This window comes from Megascapheus bottae, chromosome 3 (assembly GCF_031878675.1).
Source record: "Megascapheus bottae isolate mThoBot1 chromosome 3, mThoBot2.hap1, whole genome shotgun sequence".
In the NCBI taxonomy this organism is placed as follows: Eukaryota; Metazoa; Chordata; class Mammalia; order Rodentia; family Geomyidae; genus Megascapheus; species Megascapheus bottae.
The window spans coordinates 48,470,185-48,488,984 of NC_143511.1; the positions used below are offsets into that span (position 1 = coordinate 48,470,185).

General features: G+C 39.4%; 1 protein-coding gene across 3 annotated transcripts in view; it reads left to right on the forward strand.

Moving 5' to 3' along the window:
- Dennd4c (DENN domain containing 4C) overlaps positions 1-18,800 on the forward strand; it is a 104,885-nt gene that overhangs the window by 30,096 nt on the left and 55,989 nt on the right. For all 3 annotated transcript variants that reach the window (XM_090330041.1, XM_090330042.1, XM_090330043.1), the window contains exons 7-12: positions 512-578; positions 2,782-2,840; positions 4,585-4,729; positions 11,320-11,495; positions 16,434-16,534; positions 18,433-18,651. In XM_090330041.1, coding sequence (XP_090186167.1) covers positions 512-578; positions 2,782-2,840; positions 4,585-4,729; positions 11,320-11,495; positions 16,434-16,534; positions 18,433-18,651 — 767 coding nt within the window. The remainder of the gene's footprint in view (positions 1-511; positions 579-2,781; positions 2,841-4,584; positions 4,730-11,319; positions 11,496-16,433; positions 16,535-18,432; positions 18,652-18,800) is intronic.

Sequence of the window (18,800 nt, forward strand, 5' to 3'; positions counted from 1 at the left end):
ACTTCCGGCTTTTCTATGTATGTGGTACCAAGGAATTGAATCCGGGTCATCGTGCATGTTCAGCAAGCACTCTACCACTAGGCTAAACTTGTGCGCCCCCCCCTCCTCGCCCCCGCCCATGAGACTCTTATCTCCAATTAACCACTCAAAGACCAGAAGTGGCACTGTGGCTCAAATAATAGAGCATTAGCTTGAACACAAAGAGGCTCAAGGACAGTGCCCATAGTGCCCATGCCCCACAACTAACAAAAAAGAAAAATTCTTGCCTTATGGGTGTTAAGTAAATAAACATATCGTAACTGGGGTATAGTGATTTTTTATTTTCTTTTGAGATAAGTTTTCACTATGTAGTTTAAGCTGACCCTGAACTCAAATCTCAATTTAGTCTTCTGAGTGCTATGATTATAGGTATATGCTACCATGCCCAGCTACAGTGATATTTAAGGTTTGTTAAAATCTTTGCTAGATTTTATGAAAATAATTATAGTTTTTATTTCATAATCCCTCCTAGGTACATTTCACATTTTATGCAAAACATCCCTTTTCCTTCAGCACAAAGACCAAGAATACTTGTACAGGTAATTAAAAAGGAATTATTTTGAGAGTTTTGCATGTTTATTCCAATCATTGCAGAAGTGATTTTTGTAACCCTTTGAGGTGAACTAATATATGTTCATTATGTTCTTTCCTATATTCAATAACTTTATTGAACCTTTCTTACAGAGTTTTGGATCTCTGACCTATAGAATTTTAATCATAATAATTTTGATTAGTCACATTGTCATCATGGTTCATAAAGACCATTCATAGCTGTATGTAGATAATTTTAATAATTTAAATCCTCAAGTTATTCTGCAGTCATACTCTTAATATCAGGGTGACCAGTATTAAAATGAAATAGCCTGTGGTTAGAGGGAGAAACTATAACAGTCTTATAACAATGCTTCTCACATTACCTGGTAAGAACTGCTTTCCTTTTCTCTGTAATAAATGACAGACCTCGCAAAAAGGGAAAGAGGAAGGGTAAGTAAATACAATTGTACTACTTGGTATACACTATATGGAAAATGACCTATGTAACTTGGGGGCAGAGATGAGAAGGGAAAACTGGGAAAGCAAAGGAAGGGATAACATTGTCCCCCAAATAGAAATCTGCTCTTTTCCAGACTTATGAAACAGTAACTCCTCTCTCCTCTGTATAAGACCTTAACAAAATTATATTAAAAAATAAATAAATGAGAGATCTTTGCAGCCAGCTACCAGTGGCTCATGCTGTTGTAATCCTAGTTAGGAGGCTGAGATTTGAGGTTGTGGGTCAAGGACAGCTCAGGCAGGAAACTTTGTAAGACTCTCATCTCCAAGTAACTACCAAAAAAGGCAACAATGGAGCTATGGCACAAAGTAGTAGAGCATTAGCCTTAAAAGATCAGAGATAGAGCCCACACCACAGAGTAGTAGAGCATTGGCCTTGAGCACGGAAGGTCAGGGATAAAACCCACACCTTGAGTTCAAGTTCTGATTAATACCAGGAAAAAAACAAGTGCCGATCTGGGTAGACAGATAGCTTGTGACACATGTAACTTGCCAAGTAAGATTAGTATAGAGTGAACTGGTCTGAACATGTTCAGAGATGTGATTCCATGGATTGCTTGCTTGGATATAAAATCAAGGTCAGCTTGCTAGAAAAGCTGCTGAATTTTTGTTTTGTTTGGTCAGTTGTGGGGCTTGAACTTACAGCTTGGTTGCTGTTCCTGAGCTCATTTGCTCAGGAGCAACAGCTTCACTTCTAGTTTTTGAGTGGCTAATTGGAAATAAGAGTCTCACAGGAACTTTTATGTCCAGGCTGACTTTGAACCATAGTTCTCAGATCTCAGCCTCCTGAGTAGCTTGGATTTCAGGTGTGAGCCACTGGTACCTCACTTGCTGAATGTTTTAGTTCACATTTTTATACCTCTTCTTAGACACAGTTTGCATATTCTCTCTTTGAGTAGCACTGGTAAAGGAGCAAGCTAATATTTTCTCTAAGATATCTATGTTATATATGATAAGATTGAGTCAGATGATGATTGATATTGAAAGTATTGGAAAAAATATTAATATAAACAAAACAACTCTCAAGTATAAACATTTTAAGTAAGAATTTTAATCAATACAGTTGCTTAAAATGCATGTGATCAGAATTCAAATTAACATTTTAAAACAAATCATACATGGCCAGGAGCACAGCCTAGAGGTAGAGTGCTCACCTCGCATGTACAGAGCCCTGGGTTTGATTCCTCTGTTCAGTTCCTTGGTGCTGTGGCTTAAATGGCAGAGAGAGCGCTAGCCTTGAGCAATATGTGTCCAAGGATAATGCTTAGGCCCTGAGTTTAAGCCCCAGGACTGGCAAAAAAGGAAAAAAATATGATACAAATACTTTTTTTTTTTTTTTTGCCAGTCCTGGGCTTGAGCTCAGGGCCTGAGCACTGTCCTTGGACTTTTTCAAGGCTAGAGCTCTGCCACTTGAGCCTCAGCACCACTTCCGGCTTTTTTCTATGTATGTGGTACCGAGGAATTGAACCCGGGTCTTCGTGCATGCTAGGCAAGCACTTTAACCACTAGGCCAAACTCCCGGCCCAATACAAATACTTTTTAATTATTTACAAATACTTCTAAGTAACTACACTATCATTTTATATGTTAGTTTCAAAAGTATGTCTTACTACTTATTAAACTTTTCCATTGATCTGAATATTTAGGATTCAAAATTAGTTTTATTAAATTACCTTTTGTTTGTTTCAGCTGTCAGTTCATGATGCATTAATACTGTCACAGCCTGTTTCTACACCTTTACCACTAAGGTAATTAATGTTTTTTATTTCTCTCTTTGGGGACACGAATGCTAGGAATTTGAACCTAGGACCTCTTGAGTGTCTAGCACAAACTCTTAGCACTGAGCCATATCATCATCCCAAATAATGCTGTTTATAGTGTTTTAAATGCTTTAGGGGTTAGGATGTCAGAATTAAGTGTTATTTTACAAACTAGGTAAGGGTAGCCTTAATGTTTCTATTGAAGTTTGGATATAAGGAATAATTCTTTTCTTCTCATCTCCTTGTGTTCACAACTAATGTTCAAAGTATACTGTGTTTAATTTATCAAATACTGTGAATCTATTTACATTTCTTCGTTTGCATCATTAGTCTAGACTGGTTAGTGCCTACCTGTACTACTTTATCACTAATTGATCCTTTTACTTGCCTTCCTTTATTCTTTTTCTTTTTTAATCGTTGTTATACTGCCATATTCCAGTGACTCATGCCTGTAATCCTAGCTACTATGGAGACTGACATCTGAGGATCGAGGTTCAAAGCCAGCCTGACCACAAAAGTCTATGAGACTCTTAACTCCAGTTAACCACCAGAAAACCAGAAGTGGTACCGTGGCTCATGTGGTAGAGTATTAGCCTTGAGCTGAAGAGCTTAGGGACAGCACCCAGCCCCAGAGTTCAAGCCCCACAACTGACCCCCTCCCCCCCAAAAGAAAACTGTATATGTGTGTGTGTGTATAGTTATACATAATTTATATAATAATAACTATATACATAGTTATTATAAAGGAGATAGACAAAGGGGTTACAACTCCTTCACCACCACAATCACTACTACTTTTTCTTTTTATCTCCACCTCTCTCCCATTCCTCCCTTCCTCCCAGCTTCCCTCCCTTTCTTCCTTCCTTCTTTTACTGAGACTTGAAGTCAAGGTCCAGACACCGTCCTGTAACTTACCTTTTTTTTGGGGGGGGGGTGTCTTGAACTCAACCTGGGCACTGTCCCTGAGCCTTGTTGTGCCCAGGGCTAGCATTCTACTACTTGAGCTATTAGCACCACTTACAGTTTTTGAGTGGTTTATTGGAGATAAGAGTCTCAGGGGACTTTTCAGTCCCCACTGGCTTCACACATTGATCCTCAGATCTCAACCTCCTGAGTAGCTGGGATTACAGGCATGAGCCACTGGCACGTGGCATAATGTTTTTCTTTATTATTTATTTATTTTTGCCAGTCCTGGAGCTTGAGCACTGTGCTTGGGCTTTTCTCAAGGCTAGCCCTCTACGCCTTGAGCCACAGCACCACTTCTGGCTTTTCTATGTATGTGGTACTAAGGAATTGAATCTGGGTCTTTGAGCATGCTAGGCAAGCACTCTACCATTAGGCCAATCTTCCAGCCCAGTGTTTTTATTTTTTAAAGTAATTTTTTTTTGTACCAGTCTAGGGCTTGAACTCGAGGGTCTGGACGCCATCCCTGAGCTTCTTTGTGGTCAAGGCTTTTTTTTGTTTATGTGTTACTGAGGAATAGAACCCAGGGTTTCATGCATGGAAGGCAAGCACTCTACCACTAGATCATTCTCCCAGCCCTTGTTTTTATTATTTTTAAGAGGTTTCAATTTGTCCTGTCAGTTTATGGGTATAGTACATCTTGATTACCCTCCCTTAGCCCAACACATCCTCTCAGATTACCTCATTCTGTTTTCACATATGTACATTGAACATTTAGGAAATAATCTGTTATACCAACTAGTTCATACCCTTCTTTTCTTTTCTCTAGTGGAGCCAACTTTAGCACTTTGCTGATGAACTTGGGTCCTGAGAACTGTGCAACACTACTGCTCTTGGTTTTACTTGAGAGTAAGATTCTGCTGCATTCTCTCAGACCAGCTGTCTTGACTGGGGTAGCTGAAGCTGTTGTTGCTGTAAGTATAGATTTTTCCTTTTAGGACAAAATTATTGACAGAGAATTTGTACTCTAAAGACATATCTTCAAGAAAAGCAGCTTTTTTTTTTTTTTTAACCTAGTGAAAGCTTAACAGTTATAATTGAGTTGCAAAGAAAAAGGATGCAGAGGGCTGGGAGTTTGGCCTAGTGGTAGAGTGCTTGCCTAGCATGCACGAAGACCCAGGTTTAATTCCTCAGTACCACATATGTAGCAAAAAGCCAGAAGTGGTGCTGTGGCTCAAGTGGTAAAGCCCTAGCCTTGAGAAAATCCAGGGACAGTGCTCAGGCCCTAAGCCCAAGCTCAGGACTGGCAAATAAATAAATAAATAAATAAATAAATAAATGTAACAAGAAACTTAAAAAAAAAAAAGAAAAAGGATGCAGAAAAAGGGTTGATTCCATTTGAGGAAAAACATTAGTTTCTAGTTTTCTATATTTTAAGAGTTGTGCCAAGAGGAGATGTAAAACTTGTAAACCAAGTATGTTGCATTACTGAAATCTCAGTATTGTGAAGTTGAGGCAGGAGGATATGCAAACTTGGGCTACAAATTGAGATGTTTTCAAAACAAGACAAAATCTTGTTATCATATGATCAGCTCTGACTAATGAAGCTCTGACTAATTTCAGCTTAAATCAGCATTTGAATTACATGATTAATTTCTGTTCATTGGAACTTTTCTTGTGTGTTTTCCACTCTAGGTGCCTGGCTCTCATTGTAATTTTTAATAATTTTATATAGTAGTATGTACATAGGTCTTATTTTGAATAGCATAGTGTAAAAAACTTAGCTGTTGTATAAAATGTAAATAAAAACTGTCAGGTCATCCATGTTTAAAATTCTGAGGTCTTTAGTTACGCTTAGACATCTGATCACATAAAACTTTTTTGGGGGGGGGGAAATGGGAAGGTAGCTCCTGGGGCTTAAACTCAAGGCCTGAGCTTTATTTTGTTCAGGACTTTACCACTTGTGCTACAGCTCCAGTTCAGACTTTTTGGTGACTTACTGGAAACTTACTTCTGAGATTTAATTAGAGATAACAGTGTCACACACTTTTCTGTCTTGGCTGGCTTTGAACTATATTCTTCAGATCTCAGTCTTCTGAGATTTGAAGCCACAGTTTCCTGGCTGGTTTGTTTTTTGAGACAGTTTTCATTGTACAGCCCTGTGGGCCCTAGCCCCTTACTATTGTCTAGGCTGGCCTTGAATATTCCTGCCTCAAGCATGAACCACAATGCCTATGCTATTTTCCCCATTTTAAGAATATTAGTATGGCCTAGTGGTAGAGTGTTTGCCTAGCATGCACGAAGATCCAGATTCAATTCCTTGGTACCACATACATAGGAAAAGCTGGAAGTGGTGTTGAGGCTCAAGTGGTAGAGCTCTAGCCTTGAGAAAGGCCAAGGACAGTGCTCAGGCCCTGAGTGCAAGCCCCAGGACTGGCCAAAAAAAAAAGGGGGGGGAATATTAGTATAGGACTAGAAATGTGGCTTAGCTTAGTGGTAGAGTGCTTGCCTAGCATGCATGAATCCCTCAGTACCACATAAACAGAAAAAGCTAGAAGTGATGTTGTGGCTTAAGTGGTAGAGTGCTAGCCTTGAGCAAAAGAAACTCAGGGACAGTGCAGAGGCCCTGAGTTCAAGCCCCAGCACTGGCCAAAAAAAAGAAGGATGTTAGTATCATGAAAGTAAGGACCTTCTTATTTACTTATTCTCAGAACTTATTCCAGCTAGCCGGGCACGGTGGCTCATGCCTGTAATCCCAGCTACTCATGAGACTGAAATCTGAGGATCAAGGTTCAAAGCCAGCCCAGGCACTAAAGATTATGAGACTATTATCTCCAATTAACCACTAGAAAACTGGAAGTGGTGCTGAGGTTCCAGGAGTAGGGTGGTAGCCTTGAGCTGAAGAGCTCAGGGACAGTGCCCAGGCCCAGAGTTCAAGCCCTATGACTGACCAAAAAAAAAAACAACAACAAAAAACTTACTCCAGCTGCCTAGCATGGAGTAGGCAGTCAGTATTTGTTAAAACATCCACACAGGCACAAATATACACACAAACAAGTACTTGAAACAGAAAAGATACTATATGAAAGGAAATGTCCTCTTCACCTGACTCATGTAATTGTAATCTCTCTGACCATCACCTTTAAAGCAAGTTTTTTTTTTTTTTGTCTTTTTAAAGAGAAGCAAAAGACTTGGTGAGAGGAGTTTTTAACCTCCTCAAAGTAAAAAAAAAAAAACAAAACAAAAAAACAAAGCAAGTATTTGCATACTCAGTAAATATATATATGTCTCCAACAACTTGATTTGACCAGAGAACTGTTGCTAGAATTAAAAGTGATAATCTAGCTGATGAGGATGCTCATTATTATTTTCTAACTGGGAATGTTGGTGACACTTGTCATTTCAGTACAATGGATGGCAAGTTTGAAGTCAGCTTTGGTTTTGTAATGAGTTCAGAGCTAGTCTGGTCAATATAGTGAAAATACCTTTAGCAATCAAATATCCAGCAAACAAAAAGTATTACTTTTACAGGTCTTCATGCTTGTATGTGAAAGCAATATGAACTGATCAGGTTCAGAAAGTTCCCACTCAAATACTTCTTTCTAAAATATCAGTGGTTATTTATGCCTTTTTATGAGAATCTTTATGCTCTAAGTTCTTGACTGATTTCCACAATACAGTGGAAGTTCAGGTGGGGAAAGAATGCAAAGTGGAACTGGTAAAATTTTAAGAAATGCAATATTTTTACAGGTTTATGTAGCTGATATCGAAAACCTGTGTGAATTGTAGGCAAAACCATTATTAGTACATTGGGAGTTGGTGTTTAGGCAGGCTATTATTTGAAGAAGAATGACAAGGTAATAGCTTTAAAAATAAAATAATTTGAATATAAAAAAATAAATGGGCTGAGCGACAGTGGCTCATGCCTGTAATCCTTGCTACTCAGAAGACTGAGATTGAGAATCGCCGTTCAGTGCCAGCTTGGGCATGAAAGTCTGTGAGACACCTATCTCCAATTAACCATCAGAAAATTGAAAGTGGCACTGTGGCTCAAGTGGTAGAGTGATAGCTTTGAACTGAAGAGCTCAGGGACAACGGCAGTGCCCAGAGTTCAAGCCCCACAACCAACTTTCCCTCCTCCCCCCCCCCCCAAAAAAAATTTAATGGGTACTCACAGCAAAGATGGATAAAACCCGTAAGTGCTTTTTTTTTTTTCTTTTGGTGCCAGTCCTGGGGCTTGAACTAAGGGTCTGGGCACTGTCCTTGAGTACTCTATCACTTGATCCATTGTTTTATCTCTGGCTTTTTTGATGATTAATTAGTGATAAGAATCTGGATCTCAACTTCCTAGAGTTACAGGTATGAGCCATCTGTGCGTGGCCCTTAAAAATTAAAAAAAAAAAAATTCCTGTTTGTGAAGGCATTGTGGAAGTAAAGTTTAAAGCGAAGGTTGTCATAGTTCCAAGAGTTTTTTGGTTGCAGATGTAATTTATCTTTGGTTGACTAAATAACAGTTTTCACTCAAGGCAGTCCTAAGTTCTTATAGAGTCTCATGTGTTTCTTTTCCTTAGCAATCTCATCTCTTTTTCTTGGACTCTTCCCTCTTGCTCACTCTCAGCCACACTGCCCTTTTGCTATTCTTGGGGCAGTCCTCATGCCTTTGCTATAGTTGATCCTATTTGAAACACTTATATGGTCGATATCCTCTCATTGGCTAAATTTCTTACCTTCAGATTTGAGCATAGTTATCGCTTTCTTATGAGGCCTATCTGTTTGTATAATGCACCTGCTTTTAACTCATACTTTAGACTTTAACCATCTTCACTTGGCTTTAACTTTCCTTTTCCCAAAGCACTATCACTTTTAAACATAGTATTTTGTTTTGTTTTTTATTTTCCACTTCTTACTGTTAGACCAAGTATCAGCCAAAACCTGCCTTCTAGAATTTTTGCTAATAGTGACATTATATTGGACATAGCCCATTATTTGGATATTACCCATTGCAATATTAACTATTACTGCATTCATGCACGACAACAGAACTGTAACAGGGACTTCAAGCCTAAATTATTTGAATCTTTGTTTATTCAGTGTTAATGTTCTAATCATTTAAGAACAGAGCTTAACTTTTTTTTTTTTTTTTTTTTTTTTGCTAGTCCTGGGCTTGAGCTCAGGGCCTGAGCACTGTCCTTGGACTTTTCTCAAGGCTAGAGCTCTACCACTTGAGCCTCAGCACCACTTCCAGCTTTTTTTTTTCTATATGTGGTACTGAGGAATCGAACCCGGGTCTTCATGTATGCTAGGCAAGCACTTTAACCACTAGGCCAAACTCCCGGCCCCAGAGCTTAACTCTTAAGGGGCTAATATAGGAGCTGGGAGCATGGCCTAGCATGCATATGGCCTAGCATGAACATGGGTTCGACTCCTCTGTACCACATACACAGAAAAGCTGGAAATGGTGCTGTGGTGCACGTGATAGAACACTAGCCTTGAGAAAGCCCAAGGCCCAAGTTCAAGCCCTAGGACTTTTTTTTTTTAAGTGCTAATATACTTGTTAAGTAAATGATTGAATAAAAAAATCCCAATCCTGAGTAATGGTGTGGAATAACCAAAGGTTATTCTTGAAAGAGAGCAAGGAATTGTTGTTGTTATTGTTAATCGTGGAGCTTGAACCCATCTGGACCTGGGTATTGTCCCTGAGCTCTTAAGCTCAAGTATAGTGCTCTACCACTTTAAGCAACAGTGCCACTTCTGATTTTCTAGTGGTTAATTGGAGATTAGAGTCTCATGATGACTTGCCCTGGCAGGTTTTGAACAGTGATTCTCAGATCTTAGCCTCCTGAATAGCTAGGATTGCAGGCATGAGCCACAAGAGCTCAGCCACAAGAACTTTAATAGTAGTAAAAAAATATCAGTGATTAAAATTTCAGTATTAGCTGATTATTTTTTTAAAAAGTTATATAACCCCCTGCCTTTCCCCACCCCCCTTTGTACTAGTTAGTCCTGGGGCTTGAATTCAAGACCTAGACACTGTCCCTTGAGCTTTTGTGATCAAGGCTCAGAAACCCTCCACAACTTCAGCTACCCCTCTACTTCCAGCTTTTTTTTTTTTTTGGTGGGTCATGGGGCTTGAACTTGGGCTGGGCTCTGTCCCTGAGGTCTTTGGCTCAACACTACCGCCTTATCCTTGAGCCAAACCCCACTTCCCGTTTTCTAGTGATTAATTGGAGATAAGAGTTTCTGGTCCTTTTGTGCCCAGGCTGGCTTTGAACCTTGATGGTCAGATCTCAGCCTCTTGAGTAGCTAGGATTACAGGCATGAGCCACCATATCCAGCAACTTAGAGCTTTTTTGATGCTTAATTGGAGATAAGAGTCTCATGAGCTTTCCTGCCCATGCAGGCTTGAACCATGATCATTAGATTTTAGCCTCCTGAGTAGCTAGTTAAGTGTAAACTACTGGTGCCTAGCTTGTAAATCCCTTTTAAAGCACATAGGGCTGTGTCATGGAAGATTGGTAAAACTTTTTTTTTGCCTGTCCTGAGGCCTGAACTCAGAGTTGGGGCACTGTCTTTGAGCAGTTTTTCCCTCCTCAGGGCTAGTGCTCTAGCACTTGAGCCACAGCACCGTTTCTCACTTTTTCTGTGTATTTGGTACTAAGGAATTGAACCCAGGGCTAGTAGGGCCACACTCTGTCCCATGGTAAAACTTCTGTTTTTTTTTGGTCAGTCAAGGGAATTGTACTCTGGGCCTGGGCACTGCCCCTGAGCTCTTCAGCTCTACCCCTTGAACCAATCGCCACTTCTGGTTTTCTAGTGATTAATTGGAGGTAAGAGTCTCGTGGTCTTTAGTCCTGGGCTGGCTTTGAACCTCGATCCTCAGATCTCAGCACAGTGAGCCACTGTGTCTGGCTGTGGTAAAACTTCTTAAATAATGATTTATACTATTTTTAAGAGCTTCACTGAAATTGAGGTAATTTATTTTTTGGACAAGTATTCACTTGAATAGTTAAACAAAAATTTTTTTGCTTGAGATCTTCAAGTGATTGTACTATTCCCCAAAGAATAATTTTATTTTTAAAATTATTTTTGTTACATTGCTTAGGATTAAACCTAGGGTTTTTAACAGATTAAGCACATATCATGGAGCCCTAGCTACATTGTTTTTTTCAATATACTTTTTAAAATTATTACTGCTCTTATTTTAACTTTGGTTAGCCTTTAATATTAAAAATATTAAAATGCATAAATTTAAAAAAGCATACATTTTATGATTTGGGGGCACTTTATCTCTCTTTTTTGACTATTTCCATAAAAAGGGAATGTGGATTTTATATAGATTTGAGAAGAATTAACATGAAAGAACTGTTAGCATTTTTATTGTGCTTGTGGTCATTGTCATGCTTGAAATTTTTAATTGCCTTACAGTATTAAATATTTCAGTCATATTTTTTAGAATGAAATTTAAAAAAGACTTCTGTTTTTCAGTAGTCCTTTTCTAGTTGTATTAGTTGATTATCATTGCAAATTTAAGACTTGGTTAATTTTTAAAAAATTTTTTCTCCAGATGATTTTTCCATTTCAGTGGGAATGCCCATACATCCCCCTTTGTCCTCTGTCACTGGCTGCAGTGCTTAGTGCACCCTTTCCATTCATAGTTGGAGTTGACTCAAGGTATTTTGATCTTCATGACCCACCACAAGATGTTGTTTGCATTGACTTGGATACAAACATGCTGTATGTGTAAGTTGACTTGTTTTATATTATCTCCCTGAATAGTTTGACAATAGTAAAGCTTAAAAAAAAAACTGGAAATAAGCTAGTGGGGGATTTCTTTCTTTCTTTTAAAAATTACTCTGTTCATGAAAGTTGGTTATAAATTTTCATCTTTAATATAAGAATTCTCAGCTGGGCCGGGAGTTTGGCCTAGTGGTAGAGTGCTTGCCTAGTGTGCATGAAGACCCGGGTTCAATTCCTCAGTACCACATACATAGAAAAAAGCCAGAAATGGTGCTGAGGCTCAAGTGGTAGAGCTCTAGCCTTGAGAAAGTCCAAGGACAGTGCTCAGGCCCTGAGCTTAAGCCCACAACTGGCAAAAAAAAAAAAAAGAATTCTCAGCTGGACACTGGTGGCTTACCTTTGTAACCTTAACTACTCAGGAGGCTTAGCTGTAAGGATTTCAGTTGGAAGACAGGCTGAATAGACAAACCCAACAGACTGTTACATCCACTTAGCCATTTAACCAGCAAAAGCCACAGGTGCCAGTGTGGTTCCCATAGTGATTTCCGTAGAGGAGTATCAGCCTTGAGTGAAAAAGCTAAGGCACGACACAAGTTTTGTCATATCAGAATAAATATAAAACAACAAAAAGTGGCAGTTGGTATGCAGGGCAGGGCAGGTATCAGAATCTGGGAAAGCTGTATGTTTTGAAAAAATGTTTAATATTAAACTATTTTACATTATGTTAATATAGTCAGGAGGTATTTGTGTGTACCAGAAGGAATAAAGCTTTGAAAGAATAAACTCCTGCTGGGCATGGTGGCTCACACCTGTAATCATAGCTTCTCAGGAAGCTGAGATCTGAAAATCAAGGTTTAAAATCAGCCAAGACAAAAGGACCTGAGACTCTTCAATTAATCTCTAGAAAAACGGGAAATGGGGCTTGGCTCAAGGGTAGAGCGCCGTAGCCTTGAGCTGAAGAGCTCAGGGACAGCACCCAGGCCAAGTTCAAGCCCCATGACCCACCAAAAAAAAAAAAAAAAAAAAAGAAGAAAAAAAAAGAATAAACTCTAAGCTTGAAAAGTGATGTCTTTCTAGGTTAGTTCAGAATCAATGTAAAATAGGTTTACCTGTTTTGGTTGTAATCATGACATTATACCATTTTCTTAGTTGTCAGGTTTTGAATTTTACAAAGTTCTCTTCTTTACTGTATAGAAATTAATGTTAAAATCATAGTTCAAGGGCCCTGAGTTTGACCTACTGGTAGAGAGTTTGCCTAGCATGCACCAACTCGGGTTTGATTCCTCGGTATCACATATATAGAAAAACTGGAAGTGTTTCTGTGGCTCAAGTGGCATAGTGCTAGCCTTGAGGAAGAAGCCCAAGGACAGAGTTCAAGTCCCAGGACTGGCAAAAAAAAAAAAAAATCATAGTTTGTGTTTGCTGAAGACAATTAAGTATAGCAGTGCTAGAGCATAGCAAACCACATTAATAAGAAAAGTAGCTTGGGATGGAGTCTAGGAGCTACTCTCCTCGTAAAAGGGGAGGAGGATGTATAGCGAATTCTTTTAGAGTTGGCATCAACTTTCAGATCCTGGAACACTTCTAGCCCCTCAGTTTATGAGATTGGCAAAAAAAAAATGACTAGATAAAAATGTTTAGTAAGGGGGCCGGGAGTTAGGCCTAGTGGTTAAAGTGCTTGCCTAGCATGCATGAAGACCCGGGTTCGATTCCTCAGTACCACATACAAAGAAAAAAGCCGGAAGTAGTGCTGAGGCTCAAGTGGTAGAGCTCTAGCCTTGAGAAAGTCCAAGGACAGTGCTCAGGCCCTGAGCTCAAGCCCAGGACTGGCAAAAAAAAAAAATGTTTAGTAAGGCTGTTATGGTCATAATATTAGAATCAGTTGGGAAGCTCTACCTGTATGTGAGCCAAAAAATAGCTTAAAGAGGAAAGAAACATTTTTGTTATTAACTTAAAAAATAATACTGAAATAAGTATTCCATTGTGTTTTCAAGCTATTATTGTGTAGATTTACTTATGAAATGAAATATTTTTTCTTTTTCTTTTTTCGGCTCGTTTCAGGGCTTGAACTCAGGGCCTGGGCACTGTTCTTGAGCTTCCCCAAGGCTAGCCCTCTACCACTTGACCCACAACACTACTATCAGCTTTTTCTATGTATATGGTACCGAGGAATCGCACCTGGGTCTTCTTGCATGGGAGGCAAGCACTCTACCATTAGGCCAAACTCCTGGCCCCGAAATAAAATTTTAAAATTATTATTATTGTTTTGCCAGTCCTGGAGCTTGAACTCAGGGCCTGGGCACTGTCCTTGAACACATTTTGCCAAGGCTAGTGGTCTGCCACTTGAGGCCACAGTGCCATTTCCAGCTTTTTCTGTGTATGTGGTATCAAGGAATTGAACCCAGGGCTTCGTGCATGCTAGGCAAGCACTCCATCACTAGGCCCCTTAAATTATATTTTTATTACCTTTAAGTAGCTGTACAAAGGAAGAAATATTTCTCTCACTTTTTTTTTTTTGGTCAGTTCTGGGGCTTGAACTCAGGGTCTGGGGACTGTCCCTGAGCCTCTTTGTGTTCAAAGCTAGTACTCTATCACGTGAACCACAGCACCAGTTCCGGTTTTTGAATGGTTCATTGGAGATGAGTTTCATTGGGAGTTTTTTTGCCAGGGCTAGCTTCTGACTGCCATTCTCAGATCTCAACCTCCTGAGTAGCTACGATTACAGGTATGAGCCACTGTGCCCAGGTTCCCAGCTTTTCTAATGATAGGGTTTTGTTATGTAATGTAATATAGGCTAGCTTTTTTCATTATGTAATGTAATATAGGCTGGCTTTTTCTTTCTTAATGATTTATAGAATTGTTGGGTTAGGTGTACAGCATAGTTTTATTAGAGTGGTTGTTGGATCTGCAGCCCTACTGTAGTAGCACTTGAAGAGTTTAGAACTTATGGTTCTTAAAACTTATTATAAGGAGTAAGATAGTAAATGTTTTAAGTTTGCTACTCTGGCTTCCTTTTGATTTTAGTTGCTTGATAGTAAGTCTAAGAAAGTTTCTAGGGGCCGGAAGTTTGGCCTAGTGGTAGAGTGCTTGCCTAGCATGCACGAAGACCCGGGTTTGATTTCTCGGTACCACATACGTAGCAAAAGGCCAGAAGCGGTGTTGTGGCTCAAGTGGTAGAGCCCTAGCCTTGAGAAAATCCAGGGACAGTGCTCAGGCCCTGAGCCCAAGCCCAGGACTGGCAAAAAAAAAAACAAAAAAAAAAACGGTATTACTGGAAGCTTTTGTTTCCAAAATTTCAAAATCCTAAAGTATCAAACAAAGCAGATACAAAGGCTTACAGAGGTCTCTTCTACCACTTGAGCCTCAGCACCACTCCTGGCTTTTTTCTAAGTATGTGGTACCGAGGAATCGAACCTGGGTCTTTGTGCATGCTGGGCAAGCACTCTACCACTTGGCCAAACTTCCGGCCCCCAGTAATACCTTTTACGTATTCATTTTGTTTTGTTTTGTTTCTGCCAATTCCAGGGCTTCACTCAGGGTCTTATACTTGCTTAACTTCCTTATTCACAGCTGACATTCTAGCCCTTGAGTCACACCTCTAGTCTAGTGATATTTTTACGTGTATTTGTGTGTATGTGTGTGTATATTTATGAACTCAGGGTTTGGATGTGTGTCCTTGAGCCTTTGTTCTCAAAGCTGGTACTCTAACACTTGTGCCATGACTTCCAATCTGGCTTTTCGTGGTAAATTGGAGGTAAGAGTCTCACAATTTTTCTGCCCAGGCTGGCTTTGAACCAGAATCCTGAGATCATAGCCTCCTGAGTAGCTAGGATTATAGGCATGAGCCATCAAAGATACCAGCTTGTGTCTTTGATTCTTTAGTTCCTTATGGTCATAAATAATATTAATGGTGGAGTAATTATTTGTCATTTTTATTAACTTCTATTAGTTTTATAGCAGGAAATTTCATTGTTACATTTCCACACATAATCTGTTTTAATCATTATGAAAATTGAATGTATTTTGATCACTAAATTCCAATTTCAATCCCTTAGTATAGGCATCTAGTATTTTAGAAGCCTTCCAAGAAATAGCTTGAAATCTTTTTTTTTGATCACACAGCTTGAACTCAGGGCCTGGGCATTGGCCTTGAGCTCTTTTGCTCAATGCTAGCTCTCTATGACTTTGAGCCACAGTGACACTTCCAGATTTCTGCTGGTTAATTAGAAATGAGTCTAACAAACTGTCCTGCTTAGGCTGGCTTTAATTGTGATCTTCAGATCTCAGCCTCCTGAGTAGCTAGGATTTACAGGCATGAATCATTGCCTGGCTGCAACTTTTTTCTCTAATGCACCACTAATAAAAACTGAAAGTAGTACTGTTACTCAAGTGGTAGAGCACTAGCCTTGAGCAAAAAAAGAAGCTCAGGGACAGTACTCAAGCCCTGAATTCAAGCCCCAGGATTGGCACCAAAAAAAAGGAAAAAAAAAAAAAACACGTCTTAAATGGGACTACTTCTGAAATGGGACTATCAAAGTATTGCTTCAGTTTAATATTGAACTTCTAAGTCTAATCTTGAAATTTGGAGGGTTAGAATAGGAAAATCAGGTTTGCTTGAGTTTCATTGAAATGAAGAGAATGTCCTTGGAAAGCACTTACTCAAACTGCTTATCATTTGTAAAGGCAATAAAAAAAATGCTTTCCTTTTCTAAGTGTAATATAAACTTTTTAAAACAAGATGATTGGGAGGGGGTGGAGGAAGGAAATGGGGACAAAAACATGAGAAGGGGTATCAATGTGTGAGAAGTAATACACCTGACGAATGTAATTGTAACCCCTCTATACATTATCCTGACAATAAAATAAAAATTTTAAAAATAAATCTTCTGTTTGATTAAAAACAGATTTGAATAATTCATTAATTATGTTCTTATTTAATAGATCAGATGAAAAGAAGAACATGAACTGGAAGCATCTTCCTAAAAAGCCATGCAAAAATCTACTTGGTACCTTAAGGAAATTGTATCCTCAGGTTTGTTCAGGTAAATGTGAGGAAAAGAATATTTAGTGGAGAGTAGTATTGGGCATGAAACCCAAGGAAAAACTACACATACCCTTTATTATATCTCCCTCTCTCTTTCCTGCTCCTTCTCCCTCACCCCCTCTATCTTTTCTTTTTTCCACTTCCCTCCTGTGAGCTTTCTCCTTCCTCTTTCTCTTCTCTCCTCCCTTCTGCTCTCTTCCTCTTTTCTCTTTAGAAATAGAGTCTTGGCATGATAGCTTGGAAACTTGTTATCTTCCTACCACAGCCTCCCAACTGCTGGGATTAGAGAATTTTCTTTTTCTTTCCATGCTGGATATCAAATCCTGCATTTTGTACATCTTAGTTATTCTACAGCTGAACCCCAAGTCCAACATTGCTTTTTTTTTTTCCTCGTCAGTTGTGAGGCTTGAACTCTGGTCCTGGATGCAGTCCCTGAGCTCTTCAGCTCAAGGCTCCCGCCCTGCCCTTGTGCCACAGCATCACTTCTGGTTTTCTAGTGGTTAATTGGAGATAAAAGTCTCATGAGGGCCAGGAGTTTGGCCTAGTGGCAGAGTGCTTGCCTAGCACGCACAAAGACCTGGGTTCGATTCCTTGGTACCATATACATAGAAAAAAAAAGCCAGAAGTGGTGTTAGGGCTTAAGTGGTAGAGCTCTAGCCTTTAGAAAGTCATGCTCAGGCCCTGAGCTCAAGCCCAGGACTGGGTTGGGGGGAAAGTCTCATGAACTTTAGTGCCCAGGTTAGCTTTAAACGGCCACCCTCAGATCTCAGCTTCCTGAGTACCTAGGATTACAGGCATGGCCATCAGGCCCGGCTTACATTGAATTCTTGACTGCACTCTCTCTCTTCTCTTCATTCATCTATCCCTTTTCTTTTGACCCTACCTACTCCTTTCAGGTACTACCTGTTTCTTGGTACTTATTTTGCTGAAATGACTTAGTCTTTCTAAGAAATTTCACTGTTTTCCTTTTCCTTTTCCTTCTGCATATTCCAATTATGTGTCCTGCCTGCTAGCCTTCATAAATTATTCTTTTTTTGTTTCTCCTTTTTCTTACTTTTTATTTAGGGCCAGTACTGGGGCTTGAACTCAGGACCTCACATTCTTGCTTAGCTTTTTCTGCTCAAGGCTGGCACTCTAACACTTGAGCCAGATCTCTACTTCCAGGTTTTTGCTAGTTAACTGGAAATAAGAGTTTGGTATACTTTTTTCCCTTGGGTTAGCTTTGAACTTTGATCTTCAGATCTTACCTCTTGAGTAGTCTAGATTACAAGTTTGAACCACTGGCACCTGGCCTCTATAAATTCTTCCCCCCTTCTCCCCGGGCAGTCTTTTTATGTAGGCCAGGTCTTTCTTTTTTTTTTTTTTTTTGCAAGTCCTGGGCTTGGGCTCAGGGCCTGAGCACTGTCCTTGAACTTTCTCAAGGCTAGAGCTCTACCACTTGAGCCTCAGCACCACTTCCGGCTTTTTTTCTATGTATGTGGTACCAAGGAATCGAACCCAGGCCTTCGTGCATGCTAGGCAAACTCTCTACCACTAGGCCAAAGGCCAGGTCTTTCTTAAACTTCTCATTTCTTGTTTTAGAGTCCTGAATGCTGGAATTACAAGTGTATAGCCACACACTCGGCATTCATTTCTCTATTTACTGTGAAGCGGAATTCCACGAAGTTGTAGATAGTATAGACGTGGTGGCCCACTTGTGTCCTAGCACTCATGAAGCTGAGGCTGAAGGATTGAGAGTTTGAGGCCAGCTTGAGATACACAGTGATACTCAGTCTCCAAAATAAAAAAGGGGAGGTGTGAACTTGACAATTTCTATAGTCTATAAGTAATTATAGAGAGATTAATAGTAGTAGTGTTAGTAGTATAGATTATTAATGCCACTTTTCTCTTCATCAGTTCACCAAAAAACTCAAGAAGGATCGGCAATTGAAATGACTCCAATTGAAGCAGACTTTTCCTGGCAAAAGAAGACTACACAACTTGAGATGGAAACTCAAGAGGCGTTTTTGAGATTTATGGCATCTATTTTAAAAGGATATAGAACATATCTCAGACCAATTACAGAGGCTCCTTCAAATAAAGCCACAGCTGTAGATTCATTGTTTGATCGACAAGGTGTGTAGCATTGAAAATGCATTATTTTTAATTGAATTTCTACTTCGTTTTTCCTTCTTTTTAAATATTTTTTAAATTGTTGTTGAAAGGTGATGTATAGAGGGTTACAGTTACATAAGTTAGGTTAAAATGTACTTTTCTTTTTTTGG